Here is a 23,435-nt window from a genome sequence, read left to right on the forward strand (position 1 = left end):
ACGGGCCATACCTGTCCCCGAGGGCCGTGAGGCCCCAAACTGGCCTCCACACGGCACCGTGGTGGCCCTGACCACGTGGCAACTTGACAGGTTTCTTGCCACCACTAGTAACAACCAGTGATGCAGTTACAAGAGGGCCTGATCAGAAACATCATGACACGGACTCTTAAAAAGCAACGACTCTTCTTGAATTCATGTCTGGTGAAACGGGGCTGGGTTCTCATTCTTAACTCTCCAAATGACAAGTATCATCACACAATTGTCCAAGTTAAAATGCCATTTGTGATGCTGTGTCTCTGACTCTGTACCTTGAGGTACTGCCAGGGGAAAGGAAAGAGTTACATTTTACACGGACGAAGCCAGACACCGGCTGTGCATGGCGGGGCTGCCCGTGGGCTGGCGCCACAGCTTCCCGCTGTGCACCCCCTGTGCTTTTCTGTGAGTGGAAAACCTCACGAATATCAGAAAGGTGGAGATTGGGGGACATTATATAGCTCTTTGGCGTATCGCCCTTGCTTAATTAAAAAGAATGCCATAAAAATCACATCAGAGTGAAGTCTTAACTCGGCTGCGGGAGCGTAGGCCTCATGTGCCCGGCCGGCCATGCCACCTGGCTGGTCCCGGCTGCTGTCATGGTCACCTTCATCCCAGCTACACGCACAGCTCCACCCTGGTCACACAAATGGCGGACAGCACGGCTGGCCCCACACACCTGCCTCCAGGGAAAGGATCTGCCACTATTAAAAACCAGTGTCTGGGCTGCACAGGGTTTGGGATTCAGGGATGGTGCTGACAGCATCGCTCCTTCCTCCAGCAGAGACCGCCATGTCATGGGATTCCGGGGGCTCAGAGCTGGCCTTTCCAGCTCTTTCTACAGTACTCATTGGTTTGGGTGTAAGAGGTCAATTATTTCTGATTTTTTCAGTCAGCAATTTCAAAACTACAAAGAAATAAATTCCCCTGTTCCTTTTACAGGCATTTGCAAATATGAGCGCTGTGTGGGTGTCTAGGTATTTGAATAAAGACGCTGCTCTGAAGGAGATGGGTTTGTTTTCCTTTGGCAGGCAGATCATGCCTATTAGCTATTTATAATTTTAAGTAGATTATTTTTTACTTTCACTTGAAGACCCTGCCAGTTTCCACTTTCCAGATTATACCTCAAAAACCCTTTCAACATTAGCTGTGATTAGTACATACTTACATATGTTTAAGAAGAGCATGAAAATATTCGAACGTTTTAGTAAGACTTTCCATCTCCCTTTCACAGCAGCAAAGAGGCAGAATCAGTTCAGCACACCAGTATAAGAGAAAAAGAAAAAACCTCAACAAATTAAAATAATATTCAAACCACAACATTGAGTTTATCTACATCCAGGTCAATAGCAACATTTATAATATATCAATTTTTATCAGCTTTTTCTCTTTAGGGTACCTTTTTAATATGTTCTGATTATTTACAACTGTACAAGCGAAGCACACACGCCCAAGTGCACATATTTAATACAGTATCGACTATTTGCATTTACAGGATTTTTCAACAGTCTGAAAAAAGATCAACTGTGTAAGATCTTCCAGGTAAATTACAAACATGACTGCTTGCTCTTCCTACAGTGCTTACCCAGTAACACCGTGACAGCAGACCCCACTCACGCCAACACAGGCCGGTCTCAGGAACTCTAAGCTGTCATATACAAAAGTTAAGGCAAAGTCATTTTCAAGTTTAAATAAAATTCAAGTCTTTAAATATTGGATGGAAATAATCTCTTTTTTAAAAAGAAAAAACCTTAGTCTTGTTAAATAACATTTTGTGGAATAAACTGTATGGTTACATTTAGCAGGAAATAGTCTTATTTTAATGTCTGCTGCTTAGAATACTTAAAGAAAAAATTTAGGCATTTTAAAACAAAATAATTTATGTTTATTATCAACTGCTAGCTTTAGTGCATGCGTGTTCTTGGAGAGCAGCACTTAGAGAAGGGATCACAGACCCTGTCTTGGAGGTAAAGAGAGAGGGAACTTGGATCCTCCAACACCAGAGGGCACCACAAACACCTTCTCCCACGATCTGTGTGCCGTGCGCAGAGGTTCGGAAAGGCACCCCGGGAGGGGTAAGGTGGGGCCGACTGGGGCAGACGAGGGAGCCGGGCTCCATGCCCTCCCCACCTGCTCTCGGGAGCAAAACATCAGGGTATAATTTCGTGGTAACAAGTCAGTGGGCAACAAAGTTTATATTTCATTTAAGTTCTATTCACAATGTGCTTTGAGTTTATCTTACATAACAGCCACTTGAGACTGGAGTGAGGAGCTGGTTACTTGCTGGCAGGACATCAGGACTCTCGGTGCTCTGCAGGGTTACTCTGCCCAGTGGACCAAAAATGGGCTCTACTTAAAAAATGCTAGAACCACTTCTTAGGCTTCTGAATGAAAGGACAACTCCCAGGCCAGCGTGTGGCGCCATTGGACCCCGCCCCTTCCCCAGGCTACACTCATAGCATCGCCTTGTGCCCTCAATCCCACGGTCCTCAGCCTCACCCGGCGGTCTGGACATCTCAGAGATACACACTTGCTAACCAGTTATTTTAAAAAATGAAGTAGCATAGTTCCGCTTAATTTAGAAAAACTCACTATATATATATATAGCTTGCATTCATAGCCACATGGAGGCTTAATAAAAAATATCAATTTGTTAGGATAAATGCATTTTCTATCCTGAAAAAAATCAGACTTATGCATCACCTCCAGTTAAGCACCAACCTAAAATAAGGTTTATATTAATTAAATCCTGAAAAATAGATTTTTTTCAAGAGGGGGGAAATCCGACTCAGAAGAAAAATAACTTGCAGGCACCTTGTGGGCCTCATCTACACTGCAAGCTCCTAACCAGCGGCTCACTCACATCCCGAGCAGGACAGTGCTTAGTTGTGGCGACCTCAGCTCCTTGAAGCCCTCCCAGACCTCGGCGCTCACTGAGGGGACCTGGGCGGGGGGCTCTGTTCTCTGTGCAGACGCCGCCCCGAGGCTGGGGGAGAGGGCCGGCGGCCTGGCGGTCTCCTCTGGTCTTTGGGTGGTCCTGGGCTGGACTTGGGGGCAGGGGGCTCTCTCTCGGCGAGCTTCTTTTCTTCCTTCCCACAACCAACAGTGTTTGGCTTTTGTTCTTTCTGGGGCTGCAACGGGGAAGATGGCGGCTCTCTATTCGTCCTCTGACAAATCTCTGCGTAGCTGGGTTTTCGCAATTCCTGGGAAACAGACACAGCTCTGGGATTATATGACAACATGCGAAAATAAGGTTCACTCAAGGTAGAGGTAAAAAAAGGTTTCAACTGTAACCATGTTCAAAATTATTTTAAATAAAGAATTCCTACATTTCAACAACTGAGGTTCCCCTGCAGCACAACTTTCCCTCCAAGATACTCTAGAAATATCTTGTAAAAATGGTTAAAACTAGAAAAGGCATGGAGATGAAAAGTGCCGACTGAACTCTTTCCAGCCTCTGGCCCGTAGTCACTTCTGAGCCACATACGAGCCTGAAAGGCGGCAGACACCAGACACCCTAGAAAAACACAGAAGCAGCATCTGCTCTCCCTGCCAGACAATCTGCCTCGGCACAGAGCAGGCCTCCTGGACCCAGGAAGAGGTTCGACTGTCACTTATGGGTGACCTTCAACAGCTATCTCTGCAAAGCATTTGTACACACTGCAAACTACAGAGGGCTGGAGGTGTGGTTGCAGGAAAGTCAGAGGTAACAACAACAAAAAAGTAGGGTTTTCAGGTAAGTGGAAGCATGAAGTCTAAATGACAGATGAGGACATTTAGAAGTGTGTCACCTCCATCAACCATTTGTAACTTAAAAATAATTTTAACCTATAAAAAAGTTTTCTTTAAAGATTCAACCTAGCAGACAATAAGGGTTTAACTCCCAAATCTAAACTATAAAGGCCCACCCAAGATCAAACTGGGGACAATGCAAATCAGAATTTAAAAAGCTGGACTGAGCGCCCAGGGGAGGAGAGAGGAAGAGGAGCTGTCGGTAGGCCTGCGTGGACCCAGGCGGGGCGCGGGCGGGGTGGGAGGTGGGCGTCCCTCTGACCCGCACTTGGACCACCCTAAGTCCTAGGGGGGACAGGAACTGGAAGCTGTGGCTCCTCGGGCGACAGCCTCACTCTACTGACCCTGAACAAGATGACCCACGGCTGCAGGGATGACGAACAGCCAGATCGGTTAGTTACAATCATTAGCAAATGCCCAGGGTACCCTGCACAGAAAGCGTGGTGCGCACACAGGCGGCCACCGCTCCAGGGAGCCCCTCCGCATCCTCGCCCTCGACATACCGAGATGGCGCCGTCCACCTGCACCGATTTACTCGCAGTCGTGCTCAGGGTGGGAGGAGGTCTGTCCACACTCGGGGTCTCCTTCTGCTTCTCCACCACCTTGGGATCCCTGGAAAGACGCCAGCAGGCAGACACATGAACATCCGGGCCCCGCAGTGAGCACAGCACGGGGCACGGGCATCAGGTGCAGGCGGACTTACTCGGGCGGGTGGGCAGGGGAGGGGGCACGCTCGCAGGCTGCGGACACGGCACAGGGCACCGAGGGCTCTCGGGGGGGCACCACGGGGAGAGTGTTCGTGCTTGCGTCTGCGTTCAGGCTCTGAAACCATCAAAAACAGTTTATCACCACGTAGAGGCACGTCCGTCAGATCTTTCTCAATGATCTTAAACACACAACGATGGTACCGGCTTCGCCGTCCTCCCGGGAGCACGGGTGGGCCAGCCCAGAGCACAGCTGGACACACTGTGGCCGGGAAGCAGCCCCCGGTCTCCCCTTCCTCTTGGCAGACGTCTCACCAATCTGAGGCCTCCCTCTGTGCATGAGCACGATTGCCTGCAAGCCTGCTTTCCCACCTGAACAGGTACTGAAACCTCCACCCATCTGACACTCCAGTGCCCAGCACTGCCTGGCACGTGATCTGTGAATGTAAGTTCCCAGCACAATCCAGTATGGCTCACCCTTTTTTACAGGGAAAACCAATAAGGTTACAGCTCCATCCCAATAAACCTGAGTGCCCTGAGGAGTGCAGGTGCTGACATCAGTTTCCACCTGAATTCACCAGCAGCCCCTGAAAGCTGTGTTAACTCTCCTGATTTAACAGGGAAGGAAACTGAGGCTTAAGTCTGTTTAGGGCAAACACCTGGAGAATGCCAGCCCCACGGGCAGTAACCACTCACACATGTAGCCTTCTGTTAATTAACAAAAAAAAGGCAGTTGGGGCTTCCCTGGTGGCGCAGGGGTTGAGAATCCGCCTGCCAATGCAGGGGACACAGGTTCGAGCCCTGGTCTGGGAAGATCCCACATGCCACGGAGCAACTAAGCCCGTGCGCCACAACTACTGAGCCTGCGCTCTAGAGCCCGTGAGCCACAACTACTGAGCCCGCGTGCCACAACTACTGAAGCCCGCGTGCCTAGAGCCTGTGCTCTGCAACAAGAGAAGCCGCAGCAATGAGAAGCCTGCGCACCGCAACGAAGAGTAGCCCCCGCTCACCGCAACTAGAGAAAGCCCGTACGCAGCAACGAAGACCCAACACAACAAAATAAATAAATTAAATTAATTAATTAATTAAAAAAAAAAAAGGCAGCAAATAAAGAACTGTAAGGGAGACTAACTGCAAACAAGCGTTTTCTCAAAATCTCACTTTTCAAAGCAGATAAAAAGTTTAGAAGTGAGAGGTTCTGGAGGGAGTGAGATGGAAGGAATAGCACTGCCCCCCACCATGGGGAGGGGGTGGTGGTGATGGAGACACGGGGCCCCTGAGAACCATCACCTCTCACGATTTTGTGCTCAAGGCTGGTGGAAACATAGGCATGGAAAACGCCTCTTTCTTGTAAAAGCTCCCTCACGTCCAGAGCACGCCCGAGACCGCCCCCCCTTCCGTCCGAGGCCTCCCAGGGCCCCGCAGAGCTGCCAAGCACTCCACCAAGAAGCAGGGACACAGTCTCTTCCACCTGGAATTGGGCTCAGACTTCTTAAAAGTAGCAATTCTCTCTTCAAAATAAATTTTACACAAACTCGCAATGTAAAAATAGTAAAAATTAAAAAAAAAAACAGAAACAAAATACTGATTTTGAAATGGGGTGGAGGCCTGCTTGTTATGCTCCCCTGCCCACCCCCAAAGGGACTAAGGTCAGGGTGAAGCCAGGACTCAGGGTCTCTGAGCTGCAAGGATTCTCTAACATCATTCCATGGGGCACTGATAACTCAGAATTTAAGACTTACAATAACGCACAAGACACGTCACATTTAATAAGTGCTTCTCTCTCCAAAATACAGGGTCTTGGAATCCTCTCAACCTTGAAGGCTAAAAATGGGAGCAGTAACCACACACTAGTATGAAGACAACTAAAGACCTGGCTTCATAAATCCCACCGTGACCCCGCCTGGTACTGAGGGGCTCTGTGGGGGCTCCGCAGGTGAAGACGGTCTGGACACGGTCTGCAGGGCAGTGCCTTCCCCAACCCAGAGGCCAGGGGTTCTGACTCCTTAGGTCTTCGGGCAGTAGGCGGGGTGCTGGTGGGTGGGTTCCCACTGGAGAAAGACACAGGGGTGGCCGTGATGGAGCGCCAGGCTGAGAACTCAGCAGGCACTGGACGAGGCATTCCGGCCACCTCTGCCCTGGTCTGCTTGTCGACTGCAGCAGGGCCACGGGGAGCCCCTGGGCTCTTGCAGCACTCGCTGATTCCCGGGATGTAATCACTGCAGAGGAGTGAACACCACAGAGCTAGCCGACAGCCACCCGTATTATAGTAAAGTTGCTCTGGGCTTCTGGTTATTCAGGTAGATTATTAAAAACATATTACTTCTGGTATAATTCAGATTTTTCTTTTTTATTCTGCTGACTTGTAAAATAAAAGCAGGTCGTGAATAGCAAGAATAAAAATGCAACCTGAGTTTCTGGGTGAGTGAGTGTCTGTACAGTACACCAGCGCAGGGCTCCACCTCTGACCCTACCGCTCAAAACCTGTATGGCCTCTGCAATCACTTATCCTCATACTCTTCCGCATGTGAAAAAAGCACACATGAAAAGAGCAGAACGCCAGCGCTGAGTGAGCATCAGGCTTGGGATAGCTTACCCTTTCTTTGGACGATCCTGTGAGCAAGCCAGACAGCCTGTTCTCAAACAAGTCCTCCGTCTTCAAATGCCCCGCCGCCCCAGGCAGTGGGGGGAAGCTGGAGAGGCCTAATTCAAAGCTCGGGGAGGGTGGCCTGGGCGGTGTTGGAGACTGAGTCTGACTCCTCTGAAAGAGAAGAACACCGTGGAGTCGCCCTGGGGTGGCTGGGCAGGAGGGGCTCAGAAATACCGCAGGTGAGCGACGCAAACACTCGCTCCCTAGTCTTCGGAGGTCCACACCTGTCTGGAGAAACGGATGGCCAATCCAACCCCGCCGACTTGGTCACCTATCAAAGGTCATCTGTCAGGCAACTTCAACCATGAGAGCAGAGCTGAAAAGACGAAACCTCAGGGCTGCTCCCGGCCACGGTCAAACACGCCGGTAAGAGCTGCGTGTGTACGACACCCAGACCCCCGGAAGCCGACAGAGACCAGTGGGACACAGCAAAGTGACAGATGCACAAGAGCCCAAGTCTCGACATTAAACTTATTCACCTCCAGACAAGTTTTGTGTTATCGCAGCAGAGTCTGTGATCTAAGTCATAAAGGAGAAAGTAAAAGAAAACAAAAGCCACTCTCTCAACTCTGTACAACTTACGTAAAAAATTTCACAAAGATTTCCATTAAAAAAACAGTTTAACAAAAAAGGGAGGGGACTTCAGTTATCTGAAAATTAACTTAACTGAAACTCCTTATATTTTTAAAAGGGAGGGGGCTTCAGTTATCTGAAAATTAACTTACTAAAACACCTTATATTTTTAGATCAGTATGTAAAAGCATGGTATTTAATATGAGATTCTTATCACATTCCCTGACTTCAAGAAAGTAAGTAAACTCAGCAAAATAATACCCAAGTAAAACTTATAAGCCAAAGAGAAAGGTAGGAGTCTCAGGAGAAAGGCAGTGATATACTTTTATTGAAACACTCTTAGTCAACCTGCTAGGAGCCATTCTGTAACATCCAGTTCCTTGGCTGAAACAGACAAGGAACAGAAAGGGGAAATGAGTTTGTATTAGGTAGAACACAGGCATTTTTAGTTGAATGGTGGGCTACTTGGACTGGAAGCAATGCTCTCGTGGGGCTCACTTAACTTGAAAGGCCAAGATTTCCCAGAAACTTATACCAACTGGAAGATTATCTCTACAGAAGTAAAATGTAGAGAAGATCTGTTACAGCTCAAGTGAGAGCAGGTTAAGGATGAAATCGGATCCACGCTGAGCACAGCCCACCTCTCCTTTGGGCCTCCCGCTGCATGTCTTCTCCTTGGCGTAGGTGCCTGAGGGCTGCCTACCTCGCTCGCGTGCGTGCCCTCTGAACCTGGCTGCACAGGTAACCGTGTGGCTACAGTGTGCCCTGTAGTTCAGCATGCTCTAGGTTATGCTCATCTCAAAGCAATTTTTAGAGGCTTTATTTTAAACATCTGCATGTTTCTGAGGTGAACCCAGCTTTTCAGAAGATGAGCATTTCTAGGAAGAAAGACCTAACAAAAAATTGACTAAGTGTCAACTTTCAGGAAGAAAAGAGGCAATGTTTAACGTTTTTAGGGTCTGAATGGCTTTAGGCAAGGCATGAATGCCAACCCCTGGTCCCATGGGCGTGGCCACGCCACCTGCTCACACATCTGCGACCTGCCCCCAAGCTTCTCAGGTGTTCAGAACACCCAGTGCAGCAAACGGCTCACTGTCGAGTACACACACCTGTGCCACGTGCGTGGGCATCTGAGTGGTTCCAGGTATGAACACGCAGATCAGGAACACAAAATAGAATGAAACGGAAATGGCAATAGGAAAACATTTCACCTTTGCAGGTAATGCAGTGACCAGGGGCAATGATTCCTGCAGGGTAACTAGTACCTGAAGAGATAGTCAGATGCCTGTCTTGTTAGTCCAAATGTAATAGGAATTCATGCATTCCAACTGTAACCAACCGATATAAACTGCCTTACCAAAGGGTCACCAAAAACTAGACTGAACTGACCAACATGGTAAAATTAGGGTGTTCATTTACTAACAATTTTCACTTTCTAAGTTCTAGGCAAATACAGTAATGAGAATGTACACACTCAATGGCTTGGGATCCAGACCAAGAACTGTCTCAAGGTCTTTTCCAGGCCCCGAATGTCTACATGCACACCGCCTGCACTCGCCCCGCATCAGGGCCCTGCAGGGCACCACCCAGAGGGGGAGCTGGTCAATCACCCTAAGCAGACACAACCACGCCTCCTGTATTTACCACTCACATAAACCCATCACTTATTTTGGGTTTGTCCTGACCGTAAGTTACATGCAGCAAAAAGCAACAATGCTTTCTATACAGTGGGTACAGAGTAAAAATATTTTGAATGAAAAATACTGATGAGCTAATTCCTACGTGAGAGAAGTTTATTCTGCTTGTCCAAACTCGTGATTCCGGTGATTTCAAAGTACACTACCTGGTCACCCACACAGAAAGCACTCATCTGGACAAGTGCAAACAGACCACGTATGTGCATGATGCGCTCCTGGGTGCATCTATGTGCCGCACAGGACACGCAGGTGCCAGCAGTTCCTCAGGTAACCAGCCACCACCTTCTCCTCTTTAGAGCATCAAAAAAAGGTCTATTATAACCTAGCGGACACCACATTACGAGAAAATCTTTTGAAAAGTTCCTTCTCACATCTTAATTAAATCTCAGGTTTGTTTAGTGTAAGCTAGGTTTAAACATCTTGTGAAAGTGGCACAGGCCTGATGTACTCACTGTGAACTTCTCCTCCCGTTTCTTCCGGTAACCAAAGGAGTTTTTTCTAGAGGAGAGGAAAGCAGAAGACTGTTAACTTTTCCCACTTGAAACATAATTTCACTGAGCACAGTATGTGCAGACACATTCAGTCTTCATGACTTTGTAATCTTTTATAGATGACTTTTGATTTTAAAATCCCAACCTTAAGAAGTGTAAGCAAAACAAAAAAAAATTTATAGTAAAGAAGTAAAATTGAGGTCTAGATAGGTAAATAAAAGAAAATATTTATTGAAGGAATTTTCCCATTTAGAATTTTTGTTATGATATGAACATTTGAATATCCATTCAGTTGGAGTGGCAAGATATGTAAAGTGTGACACTGAGCTATAAAGGTGAATCGTTAAAAAATAGTAATGACAATTTATCCAATTTATCATCAAAAGGAAAAGCTCCCAAGTAGCCTGGTCCGCTCCTGCACCCCCGGCCCTCACTCCAGTGAACCACATGGGGTTTCTGAGCCCCAACCACTTCCTCTCCCCATCTGCCAGCCTTCCACTCCACAGTTCCTGAGGCACATTTCCAACGTCTAGAGTCTGATCCGGCAGCACTGGCGCAGTTCCCTGCACGGCAGCTTAAACCGCATCAACAACCCCACCTACTGAGTGGATGTCACGGCAGGCCCAAGGGCACCAAGACACTTCACTACCCGGATGGGCTTCCGTGGCCTAACAGTTCACACATTAATTCCCATTTATAATTTCATTTTTATTTACTTATTACCCTTTGTCATTTCAGCTGAACGCAAAGACTCCCTAAGGGCCCGTATTATGTAAGTTGAAAAGGAATTTAGAAATAATCTTGACCAATTCCACCCCCGGTGGGCCCAGCAAGGCCTGACTGCGAAGACGGAGCCGCCTGGGGTCCGTCCCTCCCGCTCCCACCGCACCGGGAGCACACGCCCCTGCCCAGAAGGAGCTCCTGGGGTCAGACCCTGTCCCATGTCCTCCGTACACAATACTCAGAAAAGTAGTCTTCACTTACAGGTTTCAAAGTGGGTTTACAACAGGAAAAGCTTACGGAGGCTGAGCCCACGCTAGATGTGTGCTGGAGCGCACGTCCTTCCTGACAGGCCGGGGGGGTGGGGCTGTCTGGTCAGCTCTCCACACATAACAACTGGGACCCAAGGCAGCCTGGCCCACCCTCAGTTCCCACTGAACAGTGTCCTGTCACCACAAAGACGGAACCAGTCAAGTCTCTGCTCTAAAAGTAACACCCCTGAGTAATTATATAAAACCTTGGATGGTTACAGCCTTCCATTTGATTTTCTGTGATGGACTTGAAAATAATGATTATAAAACACATCTGAATTAATGGAATCTGACACTACGAATAGTTTCTAAGTACACAGTACCTGTCCAAATGAAATTGTGAACACTCACCTTCCTCTACCTAAGCCCGGAGAGGACTCGAGGCTGCTCTGTTCCACCCGCCCGGGCCCCGCGTCTCTCTTGGCGTAGACTGGAGGGTTCTGTAGCCGAGCTCGAGGCTGACCCGTCTGCCTCGTCTGTGGGCTCCGCACACCGTTCATCAACCGGTCCGCAGTGAAGTTAAATATCGAAGGACTTTCTAACAGCCCGGGCCCTCTCTCTGCACTGGGAATGGCATGGCGCAGATGAGATTTACTAGGATTCCTGTAAATAAAATGTTTGTATACGCTCAGTTCTAAAATGATCATGGCATTATGAAAAGAGCGTGCTAATGCAGAAATGGCTAAGCTAAAACTTGCTTTTTAGGAAAAATATTAAAAATGTTACTTAGAATACTTAGCTCATAATATGTCTGATAATGCAAATCTAAATGCAGTATGGACGTTCTGCTTGGCTGTAGCCCAGGCCCAAATTAAAAGCAGGCGCATGCAGATGCAAGCTGTCCCAGAAGCCTTTGTCTCACGAGTCTACCCTCTACGTAGGCGCTGCAGCACGCATTTCAGGGTTTAATGCTCACAGAATGGAATTCCATGCTTCGAGTCGTTTTACTCCTGGTGGACATTGCTGGTGGTCAAATCTACCATTAGCCAGCACAGGACAGCCTCTTCACTTAGTGTGACTCACCCAAATGGTGAGAATGACTGAGGTTTAACACATTTGCTTTTGATTTGCTTTGAAAGTATACAATGTGGCAGCGACCTCTTGTTACAAACCCTGGGAAAACAGCAGCCTTTCAACCCCTCACGGGACTTGCCTGCTCCTTGGAGGGTACTGTCTGAGTGAAGTCAGAGGAGATGCTGCAGGTTTGAAGGCTGGAGACGTGAACCCATTTATAAATCCAGTATTTGGAAATGGCGTTACCTAGATTCATTAAAAACAAACAGACTTCAGGTTGGTTAACACTGGTCGCTGACGTTCCATGTCATACTTGGAGAGCTCGCCGTGGAGAAGAGCCCTGGGTAGACTACTGCTAATGGCCAAGACTTCTTGATCCAGGCTGGGGCCGAGACCGCACAACAGCACCACGAGGAAGCCGCCTCACACATGTGGAGGGAAGCGTCTGCCGCCGCCCCGCCCCGCCCGGTGCTGAGCACAGGCTGAGCACGCGATCCCACACTCTCGTCCCGGTGCCCAGACTGACACCCCCGGTGTGCCAACATCAAGTCAGCCAACTCTTCATTCCTGATGACTTTAATAAAATCCATCAAAGCTCTCAATCTTGGGGGCATTTAGGGATCTATTTCACAATCACAGCCTTTGAGAGTGCCCTTTTAGCCTCACCTGCATGCAAGTCTTGCTGAGTATCACGATATTTTCAGGTCATTAACAATTATGTCCCAAGTCACAATTTATGGTGATATACTTCATAAACATATACTGACATATATGTCAGAAGAAAATTAAACAGGGTCACAGTGCCCTTAAAAGATACAATCCTAAATATAATCTTAAAACATTAAAAAAATTAAGTACAGAATTTTAAATATCAGCCAACTACTAAAAAATCTAGTTACAACAAAAATAAGATAGAACTTAGTGTTGAAATAGTTTTTAAAAAAATCATGAAAAGAGTGATCACTCCTGTTTTCTGGATTCTGAACATGTGGTTTCAAACAATTTCTGTATAAACAACATTCCCTGATGGATTCAAAGGCATTTAACTCCTTGGTGCCATCCAGTTCCCACCTTACATTTTCACTAAATTGAGAGATACAAATAGGCTGCTCCTTGTTTGGGGAAAAGGAAAAGGAAAAGACAAAAAGCCGGCAATTCCTCTTAACTAGAGCTAACCAAAAGCTGTAATAGGATGATTAAAAACAGCTTAGGACCAAAACAAATCATTCCAAATTTTGAAAAAGAAAATGAAAGCAATAAAAGGGAAATGCTGAGGGAGAAAGATGCAGTTAAAACTGTGTTAGGGGACTTCCCTGGTGGTGCAGTGGTTAAGAATCCACCTGCCAATGCAGGGGACACAGGTTTGAGCCCTGGTCCAGGAAGATCTCACATGCCACGGAGCAACTAAGCCCATGCACCACAACTACTGAGTCTGTGCTCTAGAGCCCACAAGCCACGACCACTGAGCCTGCGTGCCGCAATTACTGAAGCTCGCATGCCTAGAGCCTGTGCTCCGCAACAAGAGAAGCCATCACAATGAGAAGCCTGAGCACCACAATGAAGAGTAGCCCCCGCTTGTCGCAACTAGAGAAAGCCCGAGCACAGCAACGAAGACCCAATGCAGCCAAAAATTAATAAATAAATAAATAAATAAATAAATAAATTTATTTTTAAAAAAACTGTGTTAGGGACTTCCCTGGTGGCGCAGTGGTTAAGAATCTGCCTGCCAATGCAGGGGACACAGGTTTGATCCCTGGTCCGGGAAGATCCCACATGCCGCGGAACAACTAAGCCTGTGAGCCGCAATTACTGAAGCCCATGCACCTAGAGCCTGTGCTCAGTAACAAGAGAAGCCACCACAATGAGAAGCCTGCACATGGCAATGAAGAGTAGCCCCTGCTCGCCACAACTAGAGAAAGCCTGCACGCAGCAATGAAGACCCAACGCAGCCAAAAATAAATTAAAAAGCAACAGAAAAAACCTCCAAAAAACTGTGTTAAGATCTCCAAAGCTCTTCTGAGGAACTACCATATATTCAGAAATAGATCCATCACACCAGAACTAGAGTTTGAAGATTGTAAATCATGATAAGAACAATTGAGACGAATCATTTCGTACCTGTAATTTTACATATAAAACCCTGGTATTTAAGTAATTTTGCTCAAGAGTTTAAAAATAAATTGGTTGCTAATGCAGTAAAATTTAACACAACTTGCTGAGAATTAATAGGCCTCATCTTGTCACTTCTCAAAATGACGCAGGCTGTTTTACAACAGGCCTCACGCGGCCCAGCCAGATCAAAGGAACCAGCCGCACGGCCAGACTACCGCCCGGGAAGCGAGGGCCCCCGCTCGGGATAGGGACAAATACGATTAAGAGAGATTAGAAAAACAAGCACAGCAGTGAGACTCCTTTGGAGGAATCATTCAACCAAGAATTGACGGATGCTATTCCCCTTGAAGATTTCCTTGCTCACAATACATTAACTACATGGCTCTTGGTACACTTCCACGGAACACGGTGAGGATTTTAAAACAGCAGTGTGTTTTCTTACCATAAGGTTTCACTCAACAGAGACAGAGCATTACCTTGTGTGCTCACTGCTCTCGTCCCATGCTGGCCCTGGGCTCCTGAGGGCTGTCCCTTCTCCCCATCCATCCTCCCGGCCCTCATGCCTCAGGACACACTCAAGGCCTGGACGGTCTGGCCCTGACAGACCTTACCAACCTCCCCTCCCAGTCCCTGCTTCAGCTTCTGCTTTAGCTCAGAAATACTCAGAGATTCACACAATTGTCGCCTGTCCGACATGTGTCTTTCCTGGACATGCATCTTGACATTCTGTGCAAAACAGGCACCAGGTACCCAGGTGCACCAACGCTCCCTCCCCCATGCCTGCCCTCTCACCATCAGTGGTCCTGACTCCCCCTGACTTGGCCACAGCCGTACCTTCAGGGTTACTCAGTTCCTGCTCTTTGACCACAACCTTCCCCATGGCCCGCCCTCTGCAGAGCAGCCCTGATTCTCACATCCCGCTCCATCAGACTCCTGCAATTGCCAGACATGGCCCACCAATCACGCTAACATCTACGGCAGCACAACTGGAGAAAAGTGATGGATCCATTACACATCTGTCGATTCTAACCACAGGGCTTAAACAGGCCAAAATCTGTAAAAATCAATCACTCCAGCCAGCTGTAGGGCTGGTGTAAGAAATAAAGCTTATAAGACAGTACAGGCAGACCTCAGAGATACCGTGGGTTCAGTTCCAGCAATAAAGCAAATGTCACAATAAAGCAAGTCACACAAATTTTTTGGTTTCCCAGTGAGCATGAAAATTATGTTTACACTATCCTATTGTCTAAGTGTACAATAGTATTATACCTTAAAAAAACAATGTACACACCTCAATAAAAAAATACTTTATTGCTAAAAACTGCTAATCATCCTCTGAGCCTTCAGTGAGTCTAAGATCACTGATGACAGATCACCATGACAAATATAATAATAATGAAAAAGTCTGAAATACTGTGAGAATTACCAAATGTGACACAGAGACACAAAGTGAGCAAACGCTGTTGGAAAAATGGCACCAAAAGACTTGCTCAATGCAGGGTTGCCACAACCTGCAATTTGTAAAAAAAGAAAACCAAAAAAACGGAGTATCTGCAAAGCGCAATAAAACGAGGCCTGTCTGTATGTCTTCCACTTGTCCTGGATTGTTAGAAGCCTATTAAACACCCTTTTCTCCTTCAAACCATGTCCCGTTGGATTCCCCTCTGTGCTCAGAAGGACTCCGGCTAGCCTACAGCTCGTAATCACATTTTGTGTTTTTCTAGGGATTACACAGCTTAGGAAAGGCAATGCTAGACAGGAGGGGAGGCAAACCAGGCAAAGGATGGGGATCTCATTATTGGAAAGGTCTTTTAAAATTTACACAGCTCCATATTTATCTCCCAATTAAACTGAAAATCCACCAGAGAACTTGAAGGCCTGTTTTACTATGGCAAACGGCATCCGTATTGGTTTCCCCTGTTAGAGGAAGATCTTATTCTCCAAAGCACCCAGTGTCTGCGACAGGGTTGTCTGCCATAGAAGCTCCAGTGAAGCCAGGACTCACCAAGGGTGGATCAAGATAGCTATGTGTCGCTGACCATGTCTGGGGGGCGATCAGGCTGTACAGAGGAAACTGCTGCTGGGGGCTGTAGACCGGAGGTAAGTAAAACGATGCGGTGTAGCGCTGCTGCGTGTACAGGCTCATGTCCAGAGGTCTAAAGCCATTCTTTGGCAAAAATGTGTTTATAGCTATTGCCTTCGCTTTTATCCGTGCCTGTTTGAAAACATGTAAGTTTCTGTTAGAACACTTAGGGACACTGGTTTGCAGATAAAGTATAACCAATGGTCTTGCTTACCTTAATTGGTTTTCCTTGAAAAGTTTTGACTTCTTCTCGCAGATATTTGTAAGCCTGAAGACAAAATCATTCATAACACCATTGTGTTAATCTTATAAATAAGATGAACCTACCATTAATTCAGCACCTCAAATAAGCAATTATATAGTTAAAATATAGTGGACAGGACCTAGCACAGTGATTCTTAACCTTTTTGGGTCACAGATTTCTTAAAAGATCCTGATAAGAGCTATGGAGCCCCTATCCAAAATTCTCATTAATGTAATATTGTAAATTGACTATATGTCAATAAAAAAGAAAAAAAGGAAAAAAATTCTCATGAACAGTGTTTGTATACAATTTTGTAAGTGTTAACAGAAACCATAAAAGCAACCCACAGATCATAGGCTAAGAATCCTTACCTGGGAAAACAATGGATAACAAGGTCCTAGTAATAACCCCAATATGAACTTGGAATTACAGTTTAGGAAATGAAAGGATTAGGATCGCAATATTCAAAAGTCATTATTTGTGAAGCTCCTGATTCTGCTCCAAATTCTCCTACATAACTCCAAAGGCTCTGACCCATCTGACTCAGCCTCAGGCCATATTCCCCACGCAGGTAAGGGGGGCTTGCACCTGCTCCACAAACATGCCTTTTCTCACCTCCCATCACCTTGCTCCTCCTAGTCCTTCTTTCCCTTCCATCCAATTAAGACCCATCTTTCAGATTCTTGTTTCTCTCTTCTGAACCCACAGCAGCCTCACCATGTTAACGTCTCATACTCTACTACCATTCCTTTACGCAGGCTAGAGTTTCCCCTGAATATGATACTTCCTTCAAGGGCAGGGAGCCGTCTGAACTCCATGTCTCTCACAGAGCTTCTCAATGCCTTTTCAAGCACCTTGTAATACAAGGTTGCCCAGGGAAAGTTAGAGTTAGGTCCAAATTTCCCAAATACTTTTCCAAATATTAAAACCTTTCTCTGTACAGAGATAAGAAAAGAACCAGTTTTCCTAGGCTGCCTGTCTTACATGTCCTTAGAAAATAACGTCTATGCTTTTCACATCGCTACAAAACTGTCTACACACACACTTATTTAGGTTTCTTCAACCTGATTTCCCTGCACCTTATGTTCACACTCAAGACCACATGTGATCGTAATCTCCACCATGCCCACGTTTAGTCCCACTATGTACTGACTGCTAAGTACTGGTAAACTCTGTCCTTTGTGGCAGAACAGGGTAGGGGGTAGGGGGAGGAAGAGCTTACCTGTTGTGCATCTGCTTCTGTTTCAAATGTAATAAACCAATTATCATTATAGGCAAATTCACAGTTTATAAATCTCGGTAAGTTATCTCCTTTAAATAGTGCTTCTACTTCCTACAGGAAACAGAGAGGTTAGAAATTAATTCTCAACTATGCCACTGTTTGTCCTCACCAAAGAAACACGGCGCCCACTCTTAGAAAGACAGATGCCTAGAAGACAACCCCAGCACAGCCAGTCAAATTAAACCCAGAAATGCACCAATACTGGCACGTCGGCTCAAATCAAGCCACAGGCCACACTGGTGTTCACTGCATCCTTCTCATAGTGAAAATTTGTTTTGGAAAGTGATTTAACATAAAAATATGTTCTCTGCCTCAACCTGTTGGTTTACTATTCTTATTTTAAAATGAATAAATATTTAAACCTTTTCTCTTTCTAACTTCTAAATACTGAAGTTACCATAAACTCTCACTACTTTTTTCAGCGTGAAATGTGTAATGGAGCCCTGAGACCAAAAAGTTTGAGAACCACTCTTACAAATGAATCACACTGTAACTATCAGAGTGTGTAAATCTTGGGAAAAAAGTGTTACTGTACGTATTTTTGCTTTAAAATACATCTTCCAAAAACCACAGAAACAAACAAAAAACCCACCCAAAAAAGTCCAAGTTTCCTTCAGAGGAGAAATGACTTACTTCTATAGGGGTGGATTCAGGTATTTCACGTAATATTACTATGCAACGATTCTGATTTGGCCTTACTTTTTCTCCCTTCTCATCCACTTGGACTAAAGGTAAAGCTGTATAGAGAAGAGAAATGGATGATACACAAATATTAAAACAAATCAACCATCTGCACTACATCGTGACCTAACATAGATACTCTAGCGGGATGTGTTAGACTACATCGCCAGACGCATTAAAGAAAGCCGTATACAATGGGAAAACTATCAAAAGTCTTGATAGCTTAACACAAGCTATCAAAAGGTTTTAGACCAATCTTGCACATTACAATTAGCGACTCTGGGGAGCCCTGTGGGAGCTTTAACAGAGGTAACACTATGACACAGGTTCTCCACAGCTCAAACAACTCCAAGTAGGTCACAATGCAGGGCTAGAGACTTTTGCTTTCTACAAGTCCTCAAAACAAGACACTTTCCTCTCTCCTTACGACTTAATTTTGAACTCACAGAAGTTGTCAAGCACCCCTCACTCAGCCTTCCCTAACGATGGATCTTACACGACCACAATCTACCATCTAAACAAGGGTCAACACTGCCAGCACGGGGACAGGCCCAACTCAGGTTTCACCAGCTTTTGACTTATCTCCTTTTGTTAGGTTTTGTTTTTTGGTGTCACTCTATGAAATTCTATCACATGCAGACTCAGGTCATAGCACACCAGGATCAAAATCAGGGCTCAGAGCTGTGTACCACCATGAAGACATATATTACCAACATCAGAAATGGAAACATCCCTTAGTACCAAAGCTAACTTTTGGGAAGTAGGATCCATGAGAGAAAAGAAAACTCAAGGCCCATGTGGTTTCTGGAGAATCCTACCAAATGTCAAGAAAAAAATAACAATTCTATAGTACAAACTCTTCTGAACTTAAGAAAGTACTTTCCACTTCAACCTATGAAGCCAGCAGTTCTTTGATACCCAAACTAAACAAAGGCATTACAAAACAAGAAAACTATAGACCAATATCTCCCATGAACAATAAAAATTCTTACCAAATTTTGCCAAACTGAATCTAAAAATATATAAAGATGGGAATACATAATGAATGACAAGTGGATTTTTCTCAGTAATGCAAGGTTGGTTTACCAAAAGAGATAAGCAATGTAATTCACCATATTAATGGACTAAAAAACAAAAAAAAACCCACACAACTATCTCATAGATGCAGAAGCATTTGACAAAATCCAACGTTCATTTCTGATAAAAATTCTCAGCTAACTAGGAATAGACGGGAAACCTCCTCACTTACAAAAAAACCAACGTCTAGCATCTTTCTTACTAGAAGATGGGCCAAGGCAAGGATGCTGACTCTCCCCACTTCCATTCAACACAGCACTGGAGGCTTAAGCCAGGGCAATAATGCAAGAAATAGAAATTACATGCACCCAGACTGGGTGTAAGAAGGTAACCTTTTCATTTACTTTCATTCAAGCTGAGCTCTATGTAGAAAATCTGATACAATTTCCACAAAAAACTAGAATTGTGAGTTTCAAAAGGTTTAAGTATACAAGATTCATATTCAAAAATAAATTGTATTTCTACATACTAGCACCAAACAACTAGAAATTGAAATAAAAATATTTATGCCCAAATACGAAATACTTAGTTATAAATCTGGTAAGATATGAAACACCTGCACTATGAAAACTGCAAAACATTGCCAAGATAAAAATTTTTAAGATTTTTCTAAATGAATGGAGAGATATCCTATGTTCATGAATTGGAAAACCCAATATTGTTAAAATGTCAATACTCCCCAAATTGATTTATAGATTTAATGTAATCCCAGTAAAAATACCAATAGGACCTTTTGAAAAACCAAAATGTCGATTCTAAAATTCACATGGAAATGCCAAGCATTTGGAAGAGCCAAAACAAAGCTGGAGATTTTGCAACTACTCTAAGATGTACTATAAAAGCCAGTACCATCCAGACACTGCAGCAATGGCATCAAAACAGACAAAATAGATCGAGGACAGACATACGACCCAGAGAGAAACCCACACATACAGGGATAAATGATTCTCACAATGGCACAAAGGCAGTGCAGTGGAGAAGCAGAGTGTTTTCAACAAATGCGCTGGAAGAGCAGCACATTCACATGCAAGGGGGTAGAGAGCTCATACCACATACAAAAATCAGCTGACAATAGATCACAGACCTAAAAATGTAAACCCTAAAACTAAAACTTCTAGGAGAAAATCCTTTTGACCCTGAATTAAGCAAAGATTTCGTAAGCACAATACCAAAAGCAAGATCCATAAAAGAAAAAAATTAATAAACTGGACTATATAAAAAAAATTAAAAACTCTGCTTTTCAAAAGACATTATTAGAACAAAAAGAGAAGCCACAGACTGGGAGAATGTATTTGCAAATCACATCTCCAATAAGGACAAATACAGATACATGCATCTCAAATTGCACACAAATATACGCCCCTCAAATCTCACCTGTAATAAAACTAATTTAAAAAAAAAGTGGTGGGGGTGGGGCATCTGAACAGACAGCTCAGAAAGGCAGCACATGAAAAGACTGCCCAGTGTCATCAGGCACTAAAGAAATAGAAATTAAAACTACAATGAGATACCACCACACACCTGCTAGAAAACCTACAATGGCCCATCTGTGACGCCAGGCCGGGTACCTTAGCACGAATGGCTGTGAATCTAAGCATCACACTGGTAAGAAAAATGCTGTCAAGACCACGTATGATGCAGCCTGGGCTGCAGTCTACTTACACCTCAGCACCTCGACAATCAGGTCCATGTCGGTGCTGAGCTTCTTGATGTGGTCCAGGTTAGCTACCGTGGTGATTGGCACGTACTGATCACTGTCCATCTGCGATATAAGGTACATGTCACTAGCAAGGTTCTCCCTGGAGAAAGAAGACAATCTCTCTTAATTCACAACTTCTTTAAAAGGAAGCTTCACAAGAGGCACGAGTGTGGCACGGTACTGCCCTGGAGTGAGAGCTGAGTTCAAACCCCGCCCCTGCGATTTGCCATCTCTCTGACCTTAGGTCGATTTTGTCAAAGACATCTGGGGAGGCAGAGAGAGCAAAAGTAGAAGTGTACTGCACTTTATATGATCAAAATTAATGAGCAGGTAAATCTTTTAAAAAATGTATTTATAGCTTATCTTTGTTCTAAAAAGTGTTTGAGTAGCTTTTTAAAAATAGAAACACAACTTCTTAAAGTAAGGAAACCCAGCTAAGAGAATGAAAAAGTAAGAAAAATGTGATAAGGCCAAGAAGGGCTGGTGCCCAGAGTGCCTGCAGTTCAGTTCAGGCTGGAACACTTGTCAGAGGGGCTGTGACTCCTACTCTGGCCTCAACAGCCCTCTGCAGCAGAGGACGGAAAAGCAGTAAAGTGACCAACAGCATGACCCACGACTACAACCTGTGAGGCTGACCACCTATGGCCCCACCATCAGAGTCCAAGTCCGTGGGGAGCGGATGGGGGTAGGGGGGATCTCGACTTCCTACAGATGGACGTACAGACACAGATGTTAACAGATACTCCTTCCGTGTAAAGCATGACATCTGTACATAGTAGCAGTGCACAACACCTTAGATATCAGATACTAGAAAAACACTACCATCCTCACCTAGACAAGCAGAATTCCAATGTTTTTTTAAGTACTTCCCGGGGGTCTTCCTGGCTTTCTGGTTGAGATTCATTTCCTCCTACAGAGAAGCAATGGAAAAATGGCTTAAATTTACCAAGCACATGATTCAGTATAGCAATTCTAATGTTTTCAATATACATAGTAATTTATCTACATAATGTATACAGAATATAACAACAATGATATTTTACAAGGCAATCACAGGCAAAAAAACAAACCAAAAAAACCCCTCTTCCCCAAACAAAAACACAGTTTCAAAAAATAACCTGAGGGCTTCCCTGGTTGCACAGTGGTTAGGAATCCACCTGCCAATGCAGGGGACACGGGTTCGATCCCTGGTAAGGGAAGATCCCACATGCCGCGGAGCAACTAAGCCCATGCACCACAACTCTAGAGCCCGTGAGCCACAACTACCGAGCCTGCGAGCCACAAGTACTGAAGTCCAAGCACCTAGAGCCCATGCTCCGCAACAAGAGAAGCCACTGTGATGAGAAGCCCGTGCACCGCAAGGAAGAGTAGCCCCTGCGCGCCGCAACTAGAGAAAGCCCGCGTGCAACAACGAAGACCCAACACAGCCAAAAAAAAAAACCTGAGGAGTAGGATTTATTAGCAAAGTTTAGCAGGTGCTTTTTATTACAAAATAAGTATAAGCTTATTTAATGCTTTGTCTCAATTCAAAAAGGATTTTCAGGTAACCTAGAAGCACACGAGATACTAAAAATATAATAAAATATACAGGAAATAATCAAAATAACTTAAAAGTTTTTTTGCGCACTACTATATAGATTTGCATGGCATAATGATACATGAAGAACTTTCTAACAAGAGACACTTGTATTTTAAAAGTCAAAGTTAAAGACCATCAAAAAAGCAAAGACAAAGTGGGAACACTGATGACAAATAAGGACAGAGAGCTCATGTGTGTTTTATATAAAGAGCTTTAACAAAATCCATCCCCCACCAGCAAAAAACAAAACAAAACAAACAAAACCAATGGAGCAAATGAGACAAAATCAGCAATGGCCGTTGAAACCATAATCTCATTTCATTCCTTCATCCAGAAAGGCCTCTCCTGAGCACCATTTAAATTCACATTGAACAGATATGTCCTGTCTCTCCTTTAGCTATCTCCTGCATGCCGGGCACTGCTGTAGAACTGCTTACTCATCCTCAGTGAGGCAGTCTCTGCTCTCATTGGGAGGCAATCAATAGTCAAACAAGTCAACAGTAAACAGGTAGAATGTGACACAAAGGAGAAAACCACAGGGCACGGGCAGACCTAATTGTGCAGAAGGAAGAATCAGCAAGCTCGAAGACAGGTCACGTGAAATTAGCCAGTTACAGGAACAAAGAGAAAAAAGAATGCAGAACGAGGAAGAAAGCCTACGTGACTTGTGACATACCACCAAATGTATTTCTA

At 45.0% G+C, this 23,435-nt stretch overlaps 1 protein-coding gene across 1 annotated transcript in view; it reads right to left on the reverse strand.

Moving 5' to 3' along the window:
- Positions 1–1,360: 1,360 nt before the first annotated feature.
- LARP4B (La ribonucleoprotein 4B) overlaps positions 1,361–23,435 on the reverse strand; it is an 82,739-nt gene continuing 60,664 nt past the window's right edge. Inside the window, exons 6-18 of the mRNA XM_068559531.1 lie at positions 21,995–22,073; positions 21,127–21,263; positions 18,340–18,443; positions 17,647–17,757; positions 16,395–16,448; positions 16,103–16,312; positions 12,125–12,231; positions 11,323–11,574; positions 9,902–9,947; positions 7,126–7,290; positions 4,529–4,647; positions 4,329–4,437; positions 1,361–3,236 (exon numbers count right to left, since the gene is read on the reverse strand). Coding sequence (XP_068415632.1) covers positions 2,964–3,236; positions 4,329–4,437; positions 4,529–4,647; positions 7,126–7,290; positions 9,902–9,947; positions 11,323–11,574; positions 12,125–12,231; positions 16,103–16,312; positions 16,395–16,448; positions 17,647–17,757; positions 18,340–18,443; positions 21,127–21,263; positions 21,995–22,073 — 1,766 coding nt within the window. The 3' untranslated portion in view covers positions 1,361–2,963. The remainder of the gene's footprint in view (positions 3,237–4,328; positions 4,438–4,528; positions 4,648–7,125; positions 7,291–9,901; positions 9,948–11,322; positions 11,575–12,124; positions 12,232–16,102; positions 16,313–16,394; positions 16,449–17,646; positions 17,758–18,339; positions 18,444–21,126; positions 21,264–21,994; positions 22,074–23,435) is intronic.

The sequence above is a fragment of the Eschrichtius robustus genome, chromosome 1 (assembly GCF_028021215.1).
Source record: "Eschrichtius robustus isolate mEscRob2 chromosome 1, mEscRob2.pri, whole genome shotgun sequence".
In the NCBI taxonomy this organism is placed as follows: domain Eukaryota; kingdom Metazoa; phylum Chordata; class Mammalia; order Artiodactyla; family Eschrichtiidae; genus Eschrichtius; species Eschrichtius robustus.